Source organism: Staurois parvus, unplaced genomic scaffold (assembly GCF_062004578.1).
Source record: "Staurois parvus isolate SC_StPar_1 unplaced genomic scaffold, SC_StPar_1.0 ptg000432l, whole genome shotgun sequence".
In the NCBI taxonomy this organism is placed as follows: Eukaryota; Metazoa; Chordata; class Amphibia; order Anura; family Ranidae; genus Staurois; species Staurois parvus.
Window position 1 is genome coordinate 1,398,106 of NW_028318228.1, and position 22,721 is coordinate 1,420,826.

Below are 22,721 nucleotides of genomic sequence, written 5' to 3' on the forward strand. Positions count from 1 at the left end.
AAAGACTGCCCTGTGTAGTTTGGTCCAATAGAAGAGCTACTAGAGCTCACACTACTGAAAAAGTTAATGTTGGTTCTGATTGAAAGGTGTCAGAACACACAGAGCATCGCAGATTGTTGTGTATGGGGGCTGTGTAGCCGCAGACAGGTCAGGATGCCCGTGATGACCCGTGTCCACAGCCAAAAGTGCCTACAATGGGCACATGAACCCCAGAACTGGACCACGGAGCAATGGAAGAAGGTGGCCTGGTCTGATGAGTCGTGTTTTTTGTTTTTTTTGTTATATCATGTGGATGGCAAGGTGTGTGTCACTTTCCTGGGGAAGAGATGGCACCAGGATGCAGTATAGGAAGTAGGCAAGCTGGAGAAAGCAGAGTGATGCTTTGTCTAGTGGAGTCCATGTCTCAACAAGTCAGGGCTGCTTTAGCTGCAAAAGGGGGACCTACCCAATAGTAGGTGGCTGGTCATACTGTTTTATGGCTGGTGTGTGTGTTCTATATCTCGAAATAAGTATTCTATAAACTCTTTGATGGTAATAACCTTGTTTTTTTTTTTGTTTTGGTTTTTTTCTTGCCCCGTTACTTCTGTAGGAATGACTGGTGTGGTATGCTGTACTCCCAAGCTGACAGCAAGAAGAAATCCAATCTAATGATGTCTTTGTTTGAGCATGGACCAGAGCCCTTACCCTGGTTGGGGAAAATCTCACAGCTTGGGCCTATATCTGGTACAGTGGAACTAATAAGATGTTACATTTCAGTTGCCCACGTTTTAAGAATCAGTCTGTGAGGCTATAGAGCCGTTTTCTTAACCACTTCCAGTCCGGACACTTTCAGCCCCTTCCAGTCCGGACACTTCCCCCCCCTTCCAGTCCGGACACTTCCCCCCCCTTCCAGTCCGGACACTTTCAGCCCTTTCCAGTCCGGACACTTTCCCCCCCTTCCACTCCGGACACTTTCAGCCCCTTCCAGTCCGGACACTTTCAGCCCCTTCCAGTCCGGACACTTTCAGCCCCTTCCAGTCCGGACACTTTCAGCCCCTTCCAGTCCGGACACTTTCAGCCCCTTCCAGTCCGGACACTTTCCCCCCCTTCCAGTCCGGACACTTTCCCCCCCTTCCAGTCCGGACACTTTCCCCCCCTTCCAGTCCGGACACTTTCACCTCCTTCCTGTCCAGGCCAATTTTCAGCTTTCAGAGCTGTTACACTTTGAACGACAATTGCGCAGTCATGCAACACTGTACCCATATGAATTTTTTAGCATTTTCTTTTAAGACAGATAAAGCTTTATGTTGGTGGTATTTATTCACCGCTGGGATTTTTTTTTTTTTGCTATGTAAATGAAAAAGTCCAAAAATTTTGAAAAAAAGTTTTTCTCTTATAAAATTTTGCAAATAAATAATATTTCATCATAAATCTTGGCCAAAATGTATTCCGTTATCTTTTTATTAAAAAAAAACAAATTAGTTTATAACCAAAAATTATAATTTTTAAACTTTTTTTTGTTTACATTTTTATTTTTTTTTATATTATGTTTTTTTTTTTTTTTTTTTACATACTGTCACCCTAGCAGTACAGTGTCACCATGGTGACACTGTACTACTTGTGGGGGGTGATGAAGATTTTTTTTTTTTACATTGATTGCTTTTACACCCATAAAGGCTGTAAAAGCAATCATTTCTCCTTCTCTCTAGCTGCATTCTTGCTGCCATTGAGAACTACAGTGTGAGCTGTGATTGGTCACAACTTGTCACATGGTATAAGGCTGTTGTGAATAGCCTTGTACCATGTGACCTCTGTGATCATTCACAGATTTCACACGTAGTAAGCAACGATGTCAGAAGTGACATCTTGCTTACTACTCTGCATGTGATCACTGATTGGCCAATCAGTGATCACATGATCGGGACCTCGCACAGAGGTCCCGTATGACAATCGGTGTTCCACTGTTTTCAGAGGACACAGCTGGCACCGGATCGTGGTGCTGCACGCTTCCAGGGAGCTCGCACAAGCAGGGAGGCCTTTTATAAACGGCCACCTGACCCTGCACTGCCACCGTCCATCCAGCCGTTTATGTACAACGGCCGGACGGGAGGTGGTTAAGACAGACCACTAAGAATGTATGAAGAAGAGGTGCTGGGACTTTGAATGGCGTTCATACAATGTAGTGAGAAGACAAAAACATGCGGAGAGCTCTCTGGCTCATTTTAGGCAGCTCACAACAGGCAAGTCTACCCTCCAGTGGGTACTCCAGCAGGTTACCTCAAAATAAAACATGCACCAATGGAAGGAGCACCAGACCAAAGGATAAGAGTGTCCACATTCATTCATTTACATATTAAAAAAAAAGCAAAAAAACAGCCAACGTGTTTCAGGTGTTAGAAAAAAACGACCCCTTCATCATGGCTTCAGTTAAAAGATCAAGCTTGCTCACACATTTACTGCTGGCCAGTATCTTTCCTGATCCAGCAGTTGGCTTCCTTACACAGATTAACATGGGAAAGCTCCATATTGAGTCAATTCGAGCTTCTTTTAACTGAAGCCCTGATGAAGGGGGAGTTTTTCTTCTGACCCCCTGAAACGCATTGACTGTTTTTAGTATAATCTATTAAATGACAACTAGAAACTGCCTATGCAGATCACGGGTGCTTGAAGATGGACACAAACTGTGAAGCTTTGACCAAAGTATAAGTGATTTGTAAAGCATTTATTTTCCATTGAAATAATAAACATACTTACCTGCTCTGTGGCCCTGATCCTCCTCTTCTGGGGTCCTTCCCTAGGGTTTTTGGCTCCTTCCCACTGCCGAGTACCCCCCTAGGAAACCGCTTCCTATGGGGACACTTGTACGTGCTTGATCACGAGCCAGGCTGTTTGTGTCTATTCAGACACACTGCCCAGCTTGACCCCGCCTCCACTCTCTGCTTGCAGGGTTTGATTGACAGCAGCAGGAGCCAGTGGCTTCAACTGCTCTCAGCCAAGCCTTTGAGAGCCAAGAGAGACGGCAGAGCTGCTGCTTGCATATGGGTGCAGTGTTGCATGACCGCGCAATTGTCATTCAAAGTGTGATAGCGCTGAAAGCTGAAAATTGGACTGGACAGGAAGGGGGTAAAAGTGTCCGGACTGGAAGTGGTTAAAGTAAAAAAAATCTTTTACCTTTTACAACCACTTTAAATAACTCGCCTACTATAGTTTTATGTCATTTTCGTACCTCCCAAAGCCTGACTGGAAAAACTCCCAGGGGTGGCATCATTCTGCTTGCCTTGTTGCTAGGACGTTGCTAAGACACTCTGAACTGATTCAAACCCCTTACACATGTGCTCTCTCCCCTGTCGCAGTAGCTCTAAGCTCAGCGATGCTGCAGTGGAGAAGATAGTGGACCGCACATGTGCAGGGGTTAGAGAGCATGCTCCTGTGATGATTGGGGGGGTGGGGGGAAGCAGGTACGACTGGCAGTGTCTTAGAAACGTCCTAGCAACAAGGCAGGATGGGTTGATGCTGTCCCTGAGAGTTTTTCAGCCAGGCTTTGCAAGTTATGTAAATAGCCCACACCTATATCCAACTATTATTATTATTATACAGGATTTATGGCACCAACAGTTTGCTCAGCACTTTACAATATAACGGGAGACAATACAGCAACAATACAGTTTAATACAAGAGGGATAGGAGGGCCCTGATCCTGGGAGCTTACAATCTAGGAGGGAGGGGCTAGCGGTACTGTGGTAACTGTGGGGGATGGACTGGTAGGAGGAATAAAAGATTCCATTATTGGCTGAGGGCAGGATAGGCTTCCCTGAAGAGAGAGGTTTTCAGAGATCGCCTAAAAGTGAGCAGAGTAGGCGATAGTCTGCTAAATTGGGGTAGAGAGTTCCAGTTCCAGAGGATGGGGGAAGCTCTGGAGAAGTCCTGGAGACGACCATGGAAGGACAAGACCAGGGAGCCTAGAGAGCAGGAGGTCGTGCGAGGGGCGCAGAGGACAGTTTGGGTGATATTTGGAGACAGTAACTAACTATAGTTAAAGCTGCAGTTCGATTTAATCTCCAGCACCTTTACTTGCTTAGACAGTTTTTTTGGTAATGGTGAACTATCCCTTTTAACATTCTAGCATACTTGGTTGTTACTGGTCTGGGAGATATTAGGGGGGATTTACTAAAACTGGTGCAGCTGTGCATAGTAACCAATCGGCTTCCAGGTTTTATTGTCAAAGCTTAAAGCGGAGTTCCACTCAACCTATCAATAATTAAAAGTCAGCAGCTTCAAAAACTGTAGCTTCTGACTTAAAAAACAGCCATTTACCTGTACCTGGGTCCCGTGGTGTGTCCCCCCGCAGCCCGTTTCACCGGCCGTCCTGTATTCCAGAAGGGCAGCATCTTCAGTGTGGGCACCCTTCATGAATGGTCCTGTAGTCTTCTGGGACCTGTCACGTGTCCCAAAAGACTACAGGGAGGGAGGGAGGACACCTTCTGCTTTCAATTACCTAGGCGATCAGACCGGAAGTGGGAGCTGGTTCCTGTCAAATTTGGGTACCTGCTTCCCCCGCGGGCGCCCGGTGATATCCAATGATCACCGACGGAAGAGGACTGTTTGTTTGCTAACTGTTCTCCTCCCTGTCAGCTCAGGCACACTGCACAGCACAGCCATCCAGAGCAGTGTGATTACAGTGAAACACACATACACACACACACACACACACACACACAGCCCTCTAGTAAAAAAACTCACTGCACACAGTTAACCCTTTGATCGCCCCTCATGTTAACCCCTTCCTGCCCAGTGCCATTAGTACAGTGTCAGTGCTTTTTTTTAGCACTGATCACTGTATTGGTGTCACTGGGGATGTCAGTGACACCAAGTCAGTCCCCCCCCCTCCAGTGTCAGATTGACCACTGCAGTCGTACTATACGTCGCTGATCGCCGCCATTACTAGTAGAAAAAAAAATCTCAGTCTATATATACCGCCTTTTGTAAACACTATAACTTTCATGTAAACCAATTAATTTACACGTATTGGGATTTTATTTAGCAAAGACACGGAGCAGAATACATTTTGGCCTAAATTTATGACGAAACTTGATATTTGATTTTTAATTTTTTTTTTACTGGACATGTTTATTAGCAAAAAAAATATTTATTTTTCTCAAAATTGTCGGTTTTTTTGTTTTTTTTTATTTTTATAGAGCAAAAAATAAAAAACGCACAGGCGATCAAATACCACCGAAACAAAGCTATATTCGTGGGGGGAAAAAAAGGACGTAAATTTCATTTGGGTTGCATGACTGTGCAATTGTCAGTTAAAGTAATGCAGCGCCGTATCGCATAAAATGGCCTGGTCAGGAAGGGGGGTAAATCCTCTGGAGGGCAACTGGTCAAAGTGTAAAATGTTCATTCGTCATATACTGAGAACACATTTCTTTTTTAGATGCCAAGGAGAATCCATATGGTGAAGAAGACAACAAGAGCCCATTTCCCCTGCAACCCAAGTCAAAGAGAAGCTATGCACAGAATGTAACCGTATGGATTAAACCTAGTGGGCTGCAGGTAACTGCCTTGATGGTATGTTCTTAGTTCAGTACTGCGTCCTGTAGTAATGTAGGGTCCAGCAGAAGGAATCGCTGTGCATGGCAGAGAACCAGGTACCCAAGACTCCGGAAAGTATGTCATGTTCTTGGTTCAGTATTGCATACAGTAGTGATGTAGGGTCCAGCAGAAGGAACCACAGTGCATGGTAATGGACCAGATATCCAGGACACCGGAAAGTATGTCAGGTTTCTAGTTCAGTACTACATACAGTAGTAATGTAGGGTCCAGCAGAAGGAATCGCTGTGTGTGGCGGAGAACCAGGTATCCAAGACACCAGAAAGTATGTCATATTCTTGGTTCAGTACTGCATACAGTAGTAATGTAGGGTCCAGCAGAAGGAATCACATGCATGGTGGAGAACCAGGTATCCAAGACCCCAGAAAGTATGTCATGTTCCTAGTTCAGTACTGCATACAGTAGTAATGTAGGGTTCAGCAGAATGAATCGCCGTGCGTGGCGGAAAACCAGGTATCCAAGACTCCGTAAAGTATGTTATGTTCTTGGTTCAGTACTGCATACAGTAGTAATGTAGAGTCCAGCAGAAGGAATCCCTGTGCATGGTGGAGAACCACGTATCTAAGACACTGGAAAGTATGTCATGTTCTCGGTTCAGTACTGCATACAGTAGTAATGTTAGGGTTCAGCAGAAGGAATCGCTGTGCATGGCGGAGAGCCAGGTATCCAAGACCCAGGAAAGTATGTTATGTTTCTAGTTCAGTACTGCATACTGTAGTAATGTAGGGTCCAGCAGAAGGAATCGCCGTGCATGGCGGAGAACCAGGTATCCAAGACACCGCAAAGTATGTCATGTTTCTAGTTTAGTATTGCATACAGTAGAAAATGTAGGGTCCAGCAGATGGAATCGCCGTTCATGGCAAGGAACCAGGTTTCCAAGACAGCTGTAAGTGTGTTGGTGGTGGTGACCGATCAACTCCTTCATGATAGTGAAGATTTAACACACCACCCACATAAGTATGTATTCATCTTCTTTCTTTACAGGGTGGATTTATTGTTGGTTTGAAGAGTTGGGAACAAGGTTGCTTTAAAGCCACAGCCGCCATACTTATTGAGGAAAACACAAAAATAATAGAGGCTGCTACTGCTGACCTCTACCTTAAAATGCTTGTTGTCTGGCTGTCAGCTAACCGCTTGAGTTTAGTATGTTCTAAGACTCTGAAAAGTACACAGAGCAGAGGATCCATACTACACACTACTTCCCCCAGCACCATTCCACCCTCCCTCCTTGGCCACTGCGCCCATCACACTGACAGGTGCTTGGCTGGATCGTTTTATACTGAAGATGGGCTGAGCCCGATGGGGGAACTGAGAAATTGGTTCCCCCATCAGGTCTGCTCCACATTTGACTGACAACATATGGCAGTGGGCAGATCTATAGGTGTTGTTCAATCCAATAGTGTCTTTCGACTCTGCTCCGTGCTGCGCACCCCTCTGATCTTTTTTTTGTCGCTGGAGCCCTTTCTGTGTGAGATCCGAGCAGATTGTAATATCTCTGGTTTTCATAAACCATCTAGGGAACATAAAATGACCGCGTTTGCGGACGATCTTATCTCTTTTTCTTAACGACCCTCTTATTGCCCAATATTTTGCAGGTGCTTGGGGACTATGGTAGCCTCTGCTACTTCAAAATCAGCCTCATGAAATCCTTGGCACCGAATATTTCCACCGAGTCCACGGTCCTTAGTCACCTTCGTCCTTCCTTCTCTTTCCGTTGGTCCACGGACTCAATCAGGTACCTGGGCACTAATATTATGCCAGATTCTGCTCTTAAGGAAGACCTTCTCCGATGGCAATCCCTTACGCTGACATGGTTTGGTCGATGTAGTGCACTTAAGATGACAGTGCTGCCCCGTATACTGTACTTATTACAAGCCCTCCCCATCAAGCTTCCCATCAAGCTTTCGGAAGGTCAATGCCCTATTTCGCACTTATATCTGGTCACATGGGGGGGTCACGTTTTGCTTTCCATGTTCTGACCCTGCCTAAGAGGTGGAGGTGGGGGCTGCCGGATATTCGCTCCTAATATAGAGCCGCTCACCTCACTCGCCTGGCTGATTGGCACTGCCATGGTGCTGCCAAACATTGAATGGCCATGGAATTGGAGGACTCTGGGGGCACGCCCCTGTGTTGGCCGTGGCTGCGATGTCCTTTACCTCCCGACCTAGTAGCACGCCCAACTCTTGGTGCCACTCTTGTAGTTACTCGAGAAGCATTCCACAGCACGTCCAACTCTCCAGCGCCTTATTCTCTGGTTACAATTCTGGGAAACCCTGACCTCAGTACAAGAAGACCCTCAATTTGCTTGTCTCACAACTACTGGCTACTCTCACTTAGTGGACTTTCTCAATCCCACTGGGGTCCTTCTTGCCAATGATTTTACTCGACTGTTGGATCCCCCATTGAGTTTCTGGAGAGGTATTCAGCTCCGCTCCTACCTGCTTTCCATTTTGCGTGCTCCTGGTATTTCTTGAAAGTTGAATGCCTTGTGAAGCTCTATGTGACAAGGGAGAACCAATTCACCATAGCCTCTCCATCATCTACTTTTCTCTTATTCCCCCTGGAACCCAATTTTGTTTGTCCTTTCCTATACAATTTTGTTCGTCCTTTCCTGGACAACTCCTTTACCACGTTACAACGGGAAAAGATCTTGCACTTTGCCCATAAGTCTTCTTTGGCCACCAAAGTACAGGAGACCAATTATAAGCTCCTCACACGTTGGTACCGGGTGCCGTCTAAACTTCACCATATTTCGTCATAGCTTCCTGATGTGTGTTGGCGATGTGGTGCCAATGGTGGCACTCTCCTCCATGTCGTTTGGCAGTGCTCAAGGCTTCAGCCCTTTTGGTGAGGGGTGACTGACATTCTCAAACAACTTACCACTGTGGACCTGCGAGTAGTTCTCCAAGGTGAACGAGCTTAGGAACATGGAGGATCTCACGGCCACCCTGTATAATGAGATATTTTGGAACACCTGGCGCCCTTGGCAATATTTTGTGTTTTACAGATGCATACCTGACTGAATATACTCAGTGAATGTCTTGCCTCTGAATTTATTCTCTCTCGAGAAGAGGAGATTAAGGGGGGATATGATCTCCATGTGTAATACATAAGGGGGGATATGATCACCATGTATAATACATAAGGGGGGATATGATCTCCATGTATAATACATAAGGGGGGGATATGATCTCCATGTATAATACATAAGGGGGATATGATCTCCATGTATAATACATAAGGGGGGATATGATCTCCATGTATAATACATAAGGGGGGGATATGATCTCCATGTATAATACATAAGGGGGGATATGATCTCCATGTATAATACATAGGGGGGGATATGATCTCCATGTATAATACATAAGGGGGGATGTGATCTCCATGTATAATACATAAGGGGGGGATATGATCACCATGTATAATACATAAGGGGGGGGGATATGATCTCCATGTATAATACATAAGGGGGGGGATATGATCTCCATGTATAATACATAAGGGGGGGGATATGATCTCCATGTATAATACATAAGGGGGAGGATATGATCTCCATGTATAATACATAAGGGGGGGGATATGATCTCCATGTATAATACATAAGGGGGGGTATGATCTCCATGTATAATACATAAGGGGGGGATATGATCTCCATGTATAATACATAAGGGGGGGATATGATCTCCATGTATAATACATAAGGGGGGATATGATCTCCATGTATAATACATAAGGGGAGATATGATCTCCATGTATAATACATAAGGGGGGGGGGGATATGATCTCCATGTATAATACATAAGGGGGGGGGATATGATCTCCATGTATAATACATAAGGGGGGATATGATCTCCATGTATAATACATAAGGGGGGGGATATGATCTCCATGTATAATACATAAGGGGGGATGTGATCTCCATGTATAATACATAAGGGGGGGGGATATGATCTCCATGTATAATACATAAGGGGGGGGGATATGATCTCCATGTATAATACATAAGGGGGGGATATGATCTCCATGTATAATACATAAGGGAGGGGATATGATCTCCATGTATAATACATAAGGGGGGGGATATGATCTCCATGTATACTACATAAAGGGGGGGATATGATCTCCATGTATAATACATAAGGGGGGGGATATGATCTCCATGTATAATACATAAGGGGGGGTATGATCTCCATGTATAATACATAAGGGGGGGATATGATCTCCATGTATAATACATAAGGGGGGATATGATCTCCATGTATAATACATAAGGGGAGATATGATCTCCATGTATAATACATAAGGGGGGATATGATCTCCATGTATAATACATAAGGGGGATATGATCTCCATGTATAATACATAAGGGGAGGATATGATCTCCATGTATAATACATAAGGGGGGATATGATCACCATGTATAATACATAAGGGGGGGATATGATCTCCATGTATAATGCATAAGGGGGGTATGATCTCCATGTATAATACATAAGGGGGGTATGATCTCCATGTATAATACATATGGGGGGGATATGATCTCCATGTATAATACATAAGGGGGGATATGATCTCCATGTATAATACATAAGGGGGGATATGATCTCCATGTATAATACATAAGGGGGGGTATGATCTCCATGTATAATACATAAGGGGGGGATATGATCTCCATGTATAATACATAAGGGGAGGATATGATCACCATGTATAATACATAAGGGGGATATGATCTCCATGTATAATACATAAGGGGGGGTATGATCTCTATGTATAATACATAAGGGGGGGACATGATCTCCATGTATAATACATAAGGGGGGATATGATCTCCATGTATAATACATAAGGGGGATATGATCTCCATGTATAATACATAAGGGGGGATATGATCTCCATGTATAAATACATCAGTGGTTATATAGTGAACTCGGTGTAGTTATTCCCCCTGAGGTCATCACAGAGGACAAGGGGGCGCTCTTTACACCTGGAGGAAAAGAAATGTAATCTCCAAACACGGAAAGGTTTGAGCTGAGAACATATGGAATAGACTCCCTCAAGAGTTGGTTGTGGCCAGCTCAGTGGATTGCTGTAGGAAATTCCTGGATATAACTGGATATAACATTTATAGGGAAAGTTGATCCAGGGAATATCCGATTGCCTCTCGGGGGATCAGGAAGGAATTTTTCCCCCTGCAGGAGCAAATTGGATCGTGCTTTGCTGGGTTTTTTGCCTTCCTCTGGATCAACTGTGGGTGTAGGATTAGAACTTTTTTTTTTTTCTATGGTTTTCTGGATGGACTTTTGTCTTTTTTCAGCCAGACTAACTATGTAACATGGCTTGACCTCTCACTCCAGGAGGGGATGCAACCCCCAAGGCTCTTGTTCTGTTTCTCCTATATCCCATCTCTCCTCTCCCTCTGCTCTCTCCTTTTCATTTAACTCTCTCTGCGCCTTTCTGACTTTGTTTTTCTTTTTTCCTATCTGTCCCAGCCCCTACAGTATCCTACTGTGGGGTGCCCCCTCACTTTTTCCCCCCATTCTATTATGTCTTTTCGATACTGGTAGAGTTTTTTCTCTCTCGGTTTGATATTCTCTCTATGTTCTTTTTCACATCTTTGTAACTATACATTCGATCCGCTCTCTTTGTGCTTTGGCATAATCCTCCTTTTCTTAGGATGTCATTTAAACGATCACCCGATGATTTGTTCTGGTCCTGTTTTGTTGTCATACAGTATATGTGCTGTTTCATTCGCTCTTGATACTTTCTTCTCACATGCAAACTTGATGAACCCCTAAAGATTCTATGTGACTATTTCAGGCTTGGTCTAGATTTTTTTCCTGTATTCTGGTGAATCTTTCTCCTGGTTCTTTTTATTGTATGTTAATTTCACCAATAAATAATTACAAAAAAAAAAAAAAAAGTATCACTTTAATTACTGCCAGTTTCCTAAACAGAAAACTTGTTAATTCTTTAAGAATTTGTCACTGATAGATTCTTGAAGCGGCGTATGGTAGCATCAATGCATACCGTAGTTCTTAACCATTTCAATGCCGGGCAATTTTACACCTTCCTGCCCAGGCCAGTTTTCAGGTTTCAGCGCTCTCACACTTTGAATGACAATTGCGCGGTCATACAACATTGTACCCAAACTAAAATTTTATCATTTTCTTCACACAACTAGAGCTTTCTTTTGGTGGTATTTAATCACCGCCGGGGTTTTTATTTTTTGCTAAATTAACAAAAAAAGACCAAACATTTAAAAAAAAACACGTTTTTCTTTGTTTCTGTTATAAAAGTTTGCAAATAAATAATTGTTCTTCATAAATTTAGGCCAAGATGTATTCTGCTACATGTCTTTGGTGAAAATAACCCAAATTAGGATGTATTTTTTAGTTTGTAGGAAAGTTATAGAGTTCACAAACTATGGTATAGATCTGAATATTGATCAATCCTGAAGTACCGACGGCCAATCTAATTTCTTGAGGTCCAGGAATTTCAGAACAGTACAGATATCCCCTAAATGACCCATTTTTGCAGAGTAGACAGTCCAACGTACTTCATAAGAAACGTGGTGAGTTTTTTGAAGTTGTATTTTTTTTAGTCATAATTTTTCGGAAAATGAAAAAATGCAAAAAATTATTTTCACTATTTTTTTTTTTTTTTTTACATACTGTCACCAGTGCAGTACAGCGTCTTCTTATAACTGGCATGGCGGTGATCAGAGACACTGACTGGTGACAGTATGAAAAAAAATATATATATATTTTTTTTTATTTATTTATTTTTTATTACATTTTGTTTCTTTTTTTTAATATTTTTTTTTCATATTTCACTATGTCCAAAGTAGTACAATGTTACCATAGTAACATTGTACTACTTTGGGGAAGTGATCAGTATTTTTTTATTTTTTACACAATTTGCTTATAGCAAAGAATTACTTTGCTATAAGCAAGCATTTACCTGAATGACATCGATTCATTCAGGGTTTTCTTTTTTTTTTTTTTTTTTTTTTGTGCTTAGCTGTGATTTGGCCACAGCTAATCACATGACATGTGCATGTGATTAGCTTTGACCATTCACCGCTAGACAGTAGTATACAATGGATAGCATGAATAAAACCATCCATTGTATACAACTGTCATGTGACCTGCTGTGATTGGTCACAGCAGGTCACATGGTACTGGCAACGGGGGCTGATACTCAGATCTGTCATTGGCCGTGTCTGAGGTACACGGCCAGTGACAGATCGCGCCGCTGCGCGGCTCTGCAAGCGCGAAAAGTACGCATGTGCGGGAGGACGGAACGCTGATGACATTTGCCGGCCGCCATTCGGCCATAGGGCGGGCGGCAAATGGTTAAAGGAACTACCACCAGAAAAATGGCATTAAAGCCGTTTTGAATTGACGCCCTCATATTGTACCGTAGTTGTCAGCATTAAAAATTAGCAGTTCTTGCAGTTGTTAAAATCAGTAGTGTATGGAACCCTCTTGCTTGTTTGCCACATTTTACTTTTTTTTTCTTTTTCTTTTTTGTTAGACTGATGTGCAGAAGATTCTGCGGAATGCCAGGAAACTTCTGGAGAAAATGCAGACGTTCTACAAAGTAAGATAAAGTTCCCAATATCTTTTACTTCTTTATTTATTAAAGCGGAGTTCCACCCAAAAGGGGAAGTCCTGCTTTAAAGATTGGTCCCCCGCTCCCCATTAAAGATTGGTACCTTTGAGGAGCTGGTACCCGAATTTGACAGGTACCCGCTCCCACTTCCACTGCGATCGCCTAGGAGATCGGAAACGGAAATTGTCCTCCCTCCCCGAAGTCTTGTGGGACACGTGACAGGTCCCAGAAGACAACGGGGCCATTCAGGAAGCGCAGCTCTACTCGCGCAGTGGGACCCGGCTGTGAAGCTGCAAGTTGTCACAGCCGGGTGCCCACACTGAAGATGCCGGCGCCGGGGAGAGAAGACGGCCGGTGAAACCAGCTGTGGTGAGGCCGTCGCCATCTTGAAGTGGTGTGCCCACACTGAAGATGCCGGCGCCTGGAATACACGACGGACGGTTAAAAAACGCTGCGGCGGGGGGCAACGCGGGATCGTGGGACAGGTAAGTGGCTGTTTTTTTAAATGTCAGCAGCTATAGTTTTTGTAGCTGCTGACTTTTATTTTTTTACAGATTGAGTGGAACTCTGCTTTAAGATGAAACAATTCTTTGATTAGTAGGATGCTGTGCAAACAAACCTAAAAGAGGAAGTGGAAGCAAAAGAATAATAGAGGTATTATCCCCGGCTCTTCCATCCTGACTTGTGCTCCATCTCTGTAGCCTCTCTGAATCTGTTTTGAGGTTGAGAAGCCAAGCCTGGACATTTTACAGCACCTTCGTTTATTTATAAGGGATCTTTATCTTTTGAGTAACAATTTTTCTTAATTTTTAGTATTTTCCAAAGATGTGTTTAATAAATTAAGCAATAACTTTTGATCATGTCTCAGCTGGCCTGCTCTTCTTCTTCTTTCTTTTTTTTTTTTTTTTTTATGATGTATTGCAGGAAGATGTTCACTGATGCTGTGCCTAGTCAGCTTTCTGTTCATTTTGTACCGGTAGTATACCGAACTATAGCTGATGTTTTGCTGTTGAGCCAGCTTTTTAGGTATGTTACACTATATGCAAAAAGTTCAGTATGTGGACATCACTCCAAATGTGATTCTCGTAGTTTCCCGTGAAGGGTACTAATAATGCTACAGTATTCAGACATTTTAGGCCAGGGTTTCTCAACCAGGGTTCCTCCAGAGGTTGCCAGGGGTTCCTTGAGCAATGAGCAATTTTTGCCTCTCAGGTAAGTTCCCGCTGACACCATTGATATTTTTAGCAATCTGTAAGGGGGTAATTCTTCCCAATGACCACAAGTGTGAGGAGCATTGTTCCCAATGACCACAAGTGTGAGGAGCATTGTTCCCAATGACCACAAGTGTGAGGAGCATTCTTCCCAATGACCACAAGTGTGAGGAGCGTTCTTCCCACTGTCCACAAGTGTGAGGAGCATTCTTCCCACTGTCCACAAGTGTGAGGAGCATTCTTCCCAATGACCACAAGTGTGAAGAGCATTCTTCCCAATGACCACAAGTGTGAGGAGCATTCTTCCCAATGACCACAAGTGTGAGGAGCATTCTTCCCAATGACCACAAGTGTGAGGAGCATTCTTCCCACTGACCACAAGTGTGAGGAGCATTCTTCCCAATGACCACAAGTGTGAGGAGCATTCTTCCCAATGACCACAAGTGTGAGGAGCATTCTTCCCACTGACCACAAGTGTGAGGAGCATTCTTCCCACTGACCACAAGTGTGAGGAGCATTCTTCCCACTGACCACAAGTGTGAGGAGCATTCTTCCCAATGACCACAAGTGTGAGGAGCATTCTTCCCACTGACCACAAGTGTGAGGAGCATTCTTCCCACTGACCACAAGTGTGAGGAGCATTCTTCCCACTGTCCACAAGTGTCAGGAGCATTCTTCCCACTGTCCACAAGTGTCAGGAGCATTCTTCCCACTGTCCACAAGTGTGAGGAGCATTCTTCCCACTGTCCACAAGTGTGAGGAGCATTCTTCCCAATGACCACAAGTGTGTGGAGCATTCTTCCCAATGACCACAAGTGTGAGGAGAATTCTTCCCACTGACCACAAGTGTGAGGAGCATTCTTCCCAATGACCACACGTGTGAGGAGCATTCTTCCCAATGACCACAAGTGTGAAGGGCATGCTTCCCAATGACCACAAGTGTGAGGAGCATTCTTCCCACTGACCACAAGTGTGAGGAGCGTTCTTCCCACTGTCCACAAGTGTGAGGAGCGTTCTTCCCACTGTCCACAAGTGTGAGGAGCGTTCTTCCCACTGTCCACAAGTGTGAGGAGCATTCTTCCCAATGACCACAAGTGTGAGGAGCATTCTTCCCAATGACCACAAGTGTGAGGAGCATTCTTCCCAATGACCACAAGTGTGAGGAGCATTCTTCCCACTGACCACGAGTGTGAGGAGCATTCTTCCCAATGACCACGAGTGTGAGGAGCATTCTTCCCAATGACCAAGAGTGTGAGGAGCATTCTTCCCAATGACCACAAGTGTGAGGAGCATTCTTCCCACTGACCACAAGTGTGAGGAGCATTCTTCCCACTGACCACAAGTGTGAGGAGCATTCTTCCCACTGACCACAAGTGTGAGGAGCATTCTTCCCAATGACCACAAGTGTGAGGAGCATTCTTCCCACTGACCACAAGTGTGAGGAGCATTCTTCCCACTGACCACAAGTGTGAGGAGCATTCTTCCCACTGACCACAAGTGTCAGGAGCATTCTTCCCACTGTCCACAAGTGTGAGGAGCATTCTTCCCACTGTCCACAAGTGTGAGGAGCATTCTTCCCACTGTCCACAAGTGTGAGGAGCATTCTTCCCAATGACCACAAGTGTCAGGAACATTCTTCCCAATGACCACAAGTAAGAGGAGCATTCTTCCCAATGACCACAAGTAAGAGGAGCATTCTTCCCAATGACCACAAGTGTGAGGAGCATTCTTCCCAATGACCACAAGTGTGAGGATCATTCTTCCCAATGACCACAAGTGTGAGGAGCATTCTTCCCAATGACCACAAGTGTGAGGAGCATTCTTCCCAATGACCACAAGTGTGAGGAGAATTCTTACCTCTGACTATCACACTAATGCATCATGAATAGTAAATAAAGCCATTTTTAGCAGGGGTTCCCTGAGACCGGAAAGTTAAATCAAGGCTTCCTCTGTGTTAAAAAGGTTCACAGAGGCTGTTTTAGACAATTGTGTGCTACTAACCTTGTGGCAACAGTTTTAGGATGGTCTTTTTTTCTGTTCAGCAAAACTGTGCACAAAGCCAGGTTTATAGACACAATGGAGGTGGGGGGATTTACTAACAATAGAGCATGCAAAATCTGGTATGGCTCTGCATAGAAACTAATGGGCTTCCAGGTTTTAGTCCTCATGCACACCTGATGTTTTTACAGCTGCTGTTTTTGGCTTTTGATGTTTTTTGTTTTTCTTTCTACAGCCAGTAAACCCCCCAGCATGTTATCCCATGTGTCCATACACACATAGACTGGAATCAGCATTTTTTGGCAGGGGTGTTTTTTGGCTGGAAAAAACCCCCAGAACTAGTGGGTTTCTAGAGGAGTATTTTAGCTGTAAAAACGCTCTAATGCTAAAAACGCTGAAAAACTCAGGTTTTTCCTGAGCAGCGTTTTCAAAACGCCCTCCCCCCAGTGTGTATGGAGCCTTATTGTCAAAGCTTAGTTGAACAAGCTGAAGTTGGAAGCTGATTGGTTACCATGTACGTCTGCACCAGATTCTGAGTGCTCCAGTTTAGTAAATCTTCCCCATGGCTTGATGTGGAGGAACTGCACAGGCACCTTTCTGGTAGAATGCAAATGCAAGCCAAGTCTTCTAATCCAGTATCAATATCTGATGTCACAGGTGCTCTTTCAGGCTAAATGACTAAAACAAATCTGGCGCAATGTCCTCCCAGGATGGTGGCGGCTGTTATAGCAGTGTAGCAGATGAGGGGGGTGGAGCTCTTGGATTTAGCGCCATATAATTGCCAGTGATTTTGAAATGGGACATCCAACAAGCTTATTTAGCTGTGATTGTCTGGACACGACAAACGTTTGGCCATGTATTGCATACTGTATTAGCAGGTTACCCTTGGAACATGTATGTTTTAAAATTCACACATTTTTAAACCCTTCTGCCCAGCCCTGCTATTGCTTTAGTTGGGCTATATCATCCGGGGGGTTGTGATGGTCTGCCCAGTCACACAGGGTCGTGGATAAAGGGGTACCACCTGTCCTCCTGTATGGGCCCCGGGCTAGCAGGGGGGCCCAGGCAGCTGGGTGAATCTGATGTGGGCAGGGAGGGTGATTGGCACAGTGGGGGCAATTACTGGAACAGATTCCATGTATGGCTCTCTGCAGTAGCTGAAATCTGGCTTTTTCTCCTCTCCCTCCCGATGGCATTCAGCTGCTGCAGAGAGAGCTATAGAGGGGATTGGTTCCAGTAATTGACCCGCCACACCCATAAACCTCAGTGTGCACTATATGTTTCTCCCTGCTACCCAGGCCCCATTGTATTCCTCTCCTTCCCACCGGTTGCTGCCAGCACACAACAGGATCCTTTTCGTAATGAAAAAATGCAGTAATGTAACGAGTCATCTGCTGGGGCACCTGCTGAAAAAAAAAATTGCTAGCAATTAAAAAATAAGAAACAAACGGTATGGAGTAGCGTTCTCCAAACCCCCCCCCCCCTTAGTTTGCCCCTTAGTTATTTAAGAACTGTCAGGCAGCGGAGCTGTGGGGGAGTCTTTGTCGGGAGCGGAGCCCTTTTTTTTTTTTTTTTTTGGTTTGTTAGGAAGTTCCAGTAATTGACCCCCCCACCCCCGCCACACCCATAAGCCTCAGCGTGCACTATATGTTTCCCCCTGCTACCCAGGCCCCGTTGTAAAAATGCAGTAATGTAACGAGTCATCCGCTGGGCACCTGCTGAAGAAAAAAAATTGCTAGCAATTAAAAAATAAGAAAAAAACGGTATGGAGTAGCGTTCTCCAAACCCCCCCCCAAAAAAAATCCATAGCAAGCCCTTTGGGTCTGGTATGGATTTTGAGGGAAACCTCCACGGCAAGCAAAAAAAAATGGTGTGGGGATTTCTGAGCATGCAGGTCAGGAAGGGGTGGGTGGGTGTTGGGGCTGAGGGCGAACAAGCAGTCACCCCCCCCCCTTCTCAACATGGGTGGGCAGCTCTGCTCCAGTCATTGATACCACTAGGGGGGCGTGGTCACCGGTTGACCTTGCCCCTTAGTTATTTAAGAACTGTCCTGGACCTCTTGAAGGGAGTGTCTGATATGCTGGAGAGGGAATGTACTCTGCTTCCTGACAACGCTCATCCTGATGCCGCCTTCCAGCTCTCACATGCAGCAGCTCAACTCAAACTGGCCAGCACTAGAACCTCTGACCACGCTTCCTATGACAATAACATTGCGCCTCTGCAGACGGACTTCTCTGGCCGTGGCTCTGAAAGAATGTGAAGACCGGATCTATATCCTTGTGGGGCCTCAGCGGAGGACTTCTCCTCCACCTTGGAAAGCCGGTTGGCTTTCTAGCAAGTAAACCACTGCAGACTTCCAGAACCTGCCACAAAATAATTCACTGGTAATGGGCCAGGACTGAGAACCCGTTGGCTCAGGTATAGCTGCCCGAAATGTGGAAGCACAGTAATCTCTATTGATATGTGTACTGTATATAGTAACATCAGGAACCACACAGGTCTGCGGATCCTAGGATTACAAGGCTTGCCTGTTTCCACTTTCCTGTGGCAATATGTGGCCCTAATTTCCATGTTTTGTGACTGATGGGAAAATTTTTTGCAAGAATTGCACTATCTAAACGACTTGTATACAAAGGGTTTCCTAAATGTGTTAAAATCTCTCTTGGACCAGTAAGTGATCATTACTTTTTGCTATAGAAGGCTCATCGCTGAATGTCTGCTAGTGTCAAACATCCTCTTAAGTCCGGAATAAATGTTCTGGCAGGTCTTGAAGGGACACCATTATGGCAAAGGCTGAATTTTTACCATCCATCATTCTGAAAACAGATTAAAGCTTCTAAGGGCAACCTTAAGCTGGTGCTATGTGGCGGTGGGGATATCGGCACATTCTGAAGTTCTTGGATTTTTCCAAGAATCTCCAAGAATCTGATCACTCATCTCTGACCTATGACCTTACCCCCTTGTGGAGGGCTGAGCTGTAATTTGCAAAGTAATAAGCCTTTTGCTCACAGGGGGGATTATTTTTCAAAACGCTCTTCAGTTTTAGTGAGGTTTGTGGACCAGTGGACTTTGTAGGCACATATACATCAATCCTAAATGAAATAAATATGAAGGAGGAGCCTGCACGCTGTGACGTGACGCCGCCGGAACACGGAGGTCCGGCGGCCGTCTTTATACACAAGCTGGTTAGTCATCAAGCAGCTTTAACCCCTTTGCGCCGGTGCCTCCCGACCCTTTAAGGGTTTCAGCAGCCGGGGGGCTGGGTTTAGGGTCATGTGACCGCCGTGACACCCCGTCACATGATCAAGAAAGGTCCCGATCGAAAGAGGAGATCGGGACCTTTCCGTGAGTACCGGACATGTGTGCTGGGAGCGTGCAGGGCGCGCGCTCTCAGCACATATGTCTTTTTTTAATAGAACGCAAATGTGCGGCCGCTCGGTGTCTAGGCCCAGACGCTGGGAGGCCGCACATTTACGTTCGGCCGGCGTGAAGAGGTTAAGCTGCATGTATCTCCTGCTAATTTTGGAATGCTTTCTGGAATTTTAACCCTTTAATAAAATCTGGTATTTAATTACTACACTATGGGCAATATCCCTTTTTTACTCTGTACCGAGCATTTAATTCCCCAGAAACCCTGTTGACCACCCCAGCATCCAGAGGAGGGCAATCCACCACGCTCCAGCTTATCCTATAGGGGACCTATAGGAAAATTTCACCACAAAAACCACGATATTTCGTGAAACATTCGGCAAAACGTTCCACAAAGTAATAGCACACCAATCGGGAACAATCCGCACGTTTTGATATATTACTTGTCTTTGTAGTGTAAAAACTGTGGGAGGAGTTAGCGTGGCAAATTTAGCTATAATAAGAATAAAAATAAGAACTAGACAATCTACAATTTCTGGGGAAATTGTGTAAAGTGTTCTTGCCGCAACCTTTACCAAATGATTGATGAAATGTAAGCAGTGCACATTGCAAGCCTGATAGTGAGAAATGCATTTCAGCTTGTATTTTGAAGCTCACAGTCCAGCCTGGTGAGTCATCTGCCTCTTGAGTGACCTTTGGTTGCTGCACCTGGAGAGGGCGGAGTAGGCTCACTGTGCTGAGACAGCTGGGTTGCTATGACAACTCACTCTGAGAGGAATGTCAGCATGTGTGTTCTAAACAGGCTTTTTAAACTTGCCAAGTTCAATTGCGTGCTAAAATTAGTATTAATTAAATATTAAAGAAAAGAAACATAGTGTCTTATCCGGGATATCAATTATTTATTTTTATTTTAATTTTTTTTTTATTTTAATTTTAATTTTTATTATTTTATTTTATTTTATTTTATTTTTAATTTTATTTTTATTTTATTTTAATTTTAATTTTATGTTTTTTTTTATTTTTATTTTAATTTTATTTTTATTTTAATTTTATTTTTATTTTAATTTTATGTTAATTTTATTTTTATTTTAATTTTTTTTTAATTTTAATTTTATTTTTATTTTAATTTTTATTTTTATTTTATTTTTAATTTTATTTTAATTTTAATTTTATTTTTTTTTATTTTAATTAAATTTTTATTTTATTTTTATTTTTATCCAGACTGAATAATAATACCATCTCATTTATACAGAAGGAACTGTCATTCCCACTGCAAATATGGCTATAATAAGAATAAGAATTAGATTTCAAATATGGCAGAGAAGAGCGGTTAAAAACAAACTGCTTCAAATTGCTCACTTCACTGGCGTCTTCACAATTTCTGTGGAAATTGTGTGGTGTTCTGGCCTCCACACAACTGGAGTGGGCAGGTTAGCTTTTGTCTCTCTGCTTCCTGCTCACACAGCTGGGTTCCTATGGCAACTCCCTCCACACCAAGGGCAGAGTCATGGTTATAAACAAACTGCTCCAAGTTGCTGACATCACTGGCGATTGCCATCTTCAAACGGTTGTAGTTTTAAAAGTATAAATGCTACCGTGAAAAGGCTTATATTGTGACAATCACAAGAAACAGACCTAAATTTTGATATATAGTATGTCTCTGCAATATTAAAAATGAAGGCACAGTCGCAGTTTAAAAACGTCCCTTAAAATTTCTTGTGTCTAAAGTGGAGTTTCAATGAAAGTCAATGGGAGGAGTGAGGTGCAAACAAATGGTCATATTCTGAAAACTATCAGGAGTATGTCCTAGCCGTGAACATTTTTAGTGACAGCAGGGTTAGCTGAACGTTTTGATATAAGATATGTGTAGGTGGGCTTGAAAATGACATAGTTATGGCAGTTTACAAATCATGTTCTGATTTTTCCTTCCACATTGCAGCTTTCTCACTCTAATGTGACTCAGCTGCCCCCTGAGTGACCTTTGCTTGCACCTGTTACCTCAGTCAGTCACAGGTGTGTGAGGAGCTGTGCTCTAAACAGGCTATTTAAACTTGCCAAATTCACTGGCGATTGCCATCTTCAAACGCTTGTAGTTTTAAAAGTATAAATGCTACCGTGAAAAGGTTTATATTGTGACAATCACAAGAAAAAGACCTACAGTTTGATGTATAGTATGTCTCTGAAAGATAACAAATGAAGGCACAGTCGCAGTTTAAAAACGTCCCTTAAAATGTCTGGTGTCTAGAGTGGAGTTTCAATGAAAGTCAATGGGAGGGGTGATGTGCAAACAAATGGTCATATTCTGAAAACTATCAGGAGTATGTCCTAGCCGTGAACATTTTTAGTGACAGCAGGGTTAGCTGAACGTTTTGATATAAGATATGTGTAGGTGGGCTTGAAAATGGCAGAGTGATGGCAGTTTACAAATCATGTTCTGATTTTTCCTTTGCACACTCTAGCTGTGCTCTGCTGCCACTCTAGATGCACCATTCATTCCTATGGGAAAATTTCGCCGCAAAAACCGCGATATTTCTTGAACGATTCGGTGAAACGTTCCACAAAGTAATAGCAATCCGATCGGGAACAATCCGCACGTTTTGATATATTACTTGTCTTTGTAGTGTAAAAACTGTGGGAGGAGTTAGCGTGGCAAATTTGGCTATAATAATAAGAATAAAAACTAGACAATCTACAATTTCTGGGGAAATTGTGTAAAGTGTTCTTGCCGCAACCTTTACCAAATGATTGATGAAATGTAAGCAGTGCACATTGCAAGCCTGATAGTGAGAAATGCATTTCAGCTTGTATTTTGAAGCTCACAGTCCAGCCTCGTGAGTCATCTGCCTCTTGAGTGACCTTTGGTTGCTGCACCTGGAGAGGGCGGAGTAGGCTCACTGTGCTGAGACAGCTGGGTTGCTATGACAACTCACT

The 22,721-nt window shown here is 43.8% G+C and overlaps 1 protein-coding gene across 1 annotated transcript in view; it reads left to right on the forward strand.

Annotated features, from left to right (window-relative positions):
• Window positions 1–18,681, forward strand: part of LOC149454225 (integrator complex subunit 14-like) — a 40,782-nt gene extending 22,101 nt beyond the window's left edge. Inside the window, exons 6-9 of the mRNA XM_089687596.1 lie at window positions 590–723; window positions 5,417–5,550; window positions 13,135–13,200; window positions 18,487–18,681. Coding sequence (XP_089543722.1) covers window positions 590–723; window positions 5,417–5,550; window positions 13,135–13,200; window positions 18,487–18,681 — 529 coding nt within the window. The remainder of the gene's footprint in view (window positions 1–589; window positions 724–5,416; window positions 5,551–13,134; window positions 13,201–18,486) is intronic.
• Window positions 18,682–22,721: the final 4,040 nt, after the last annotated feature.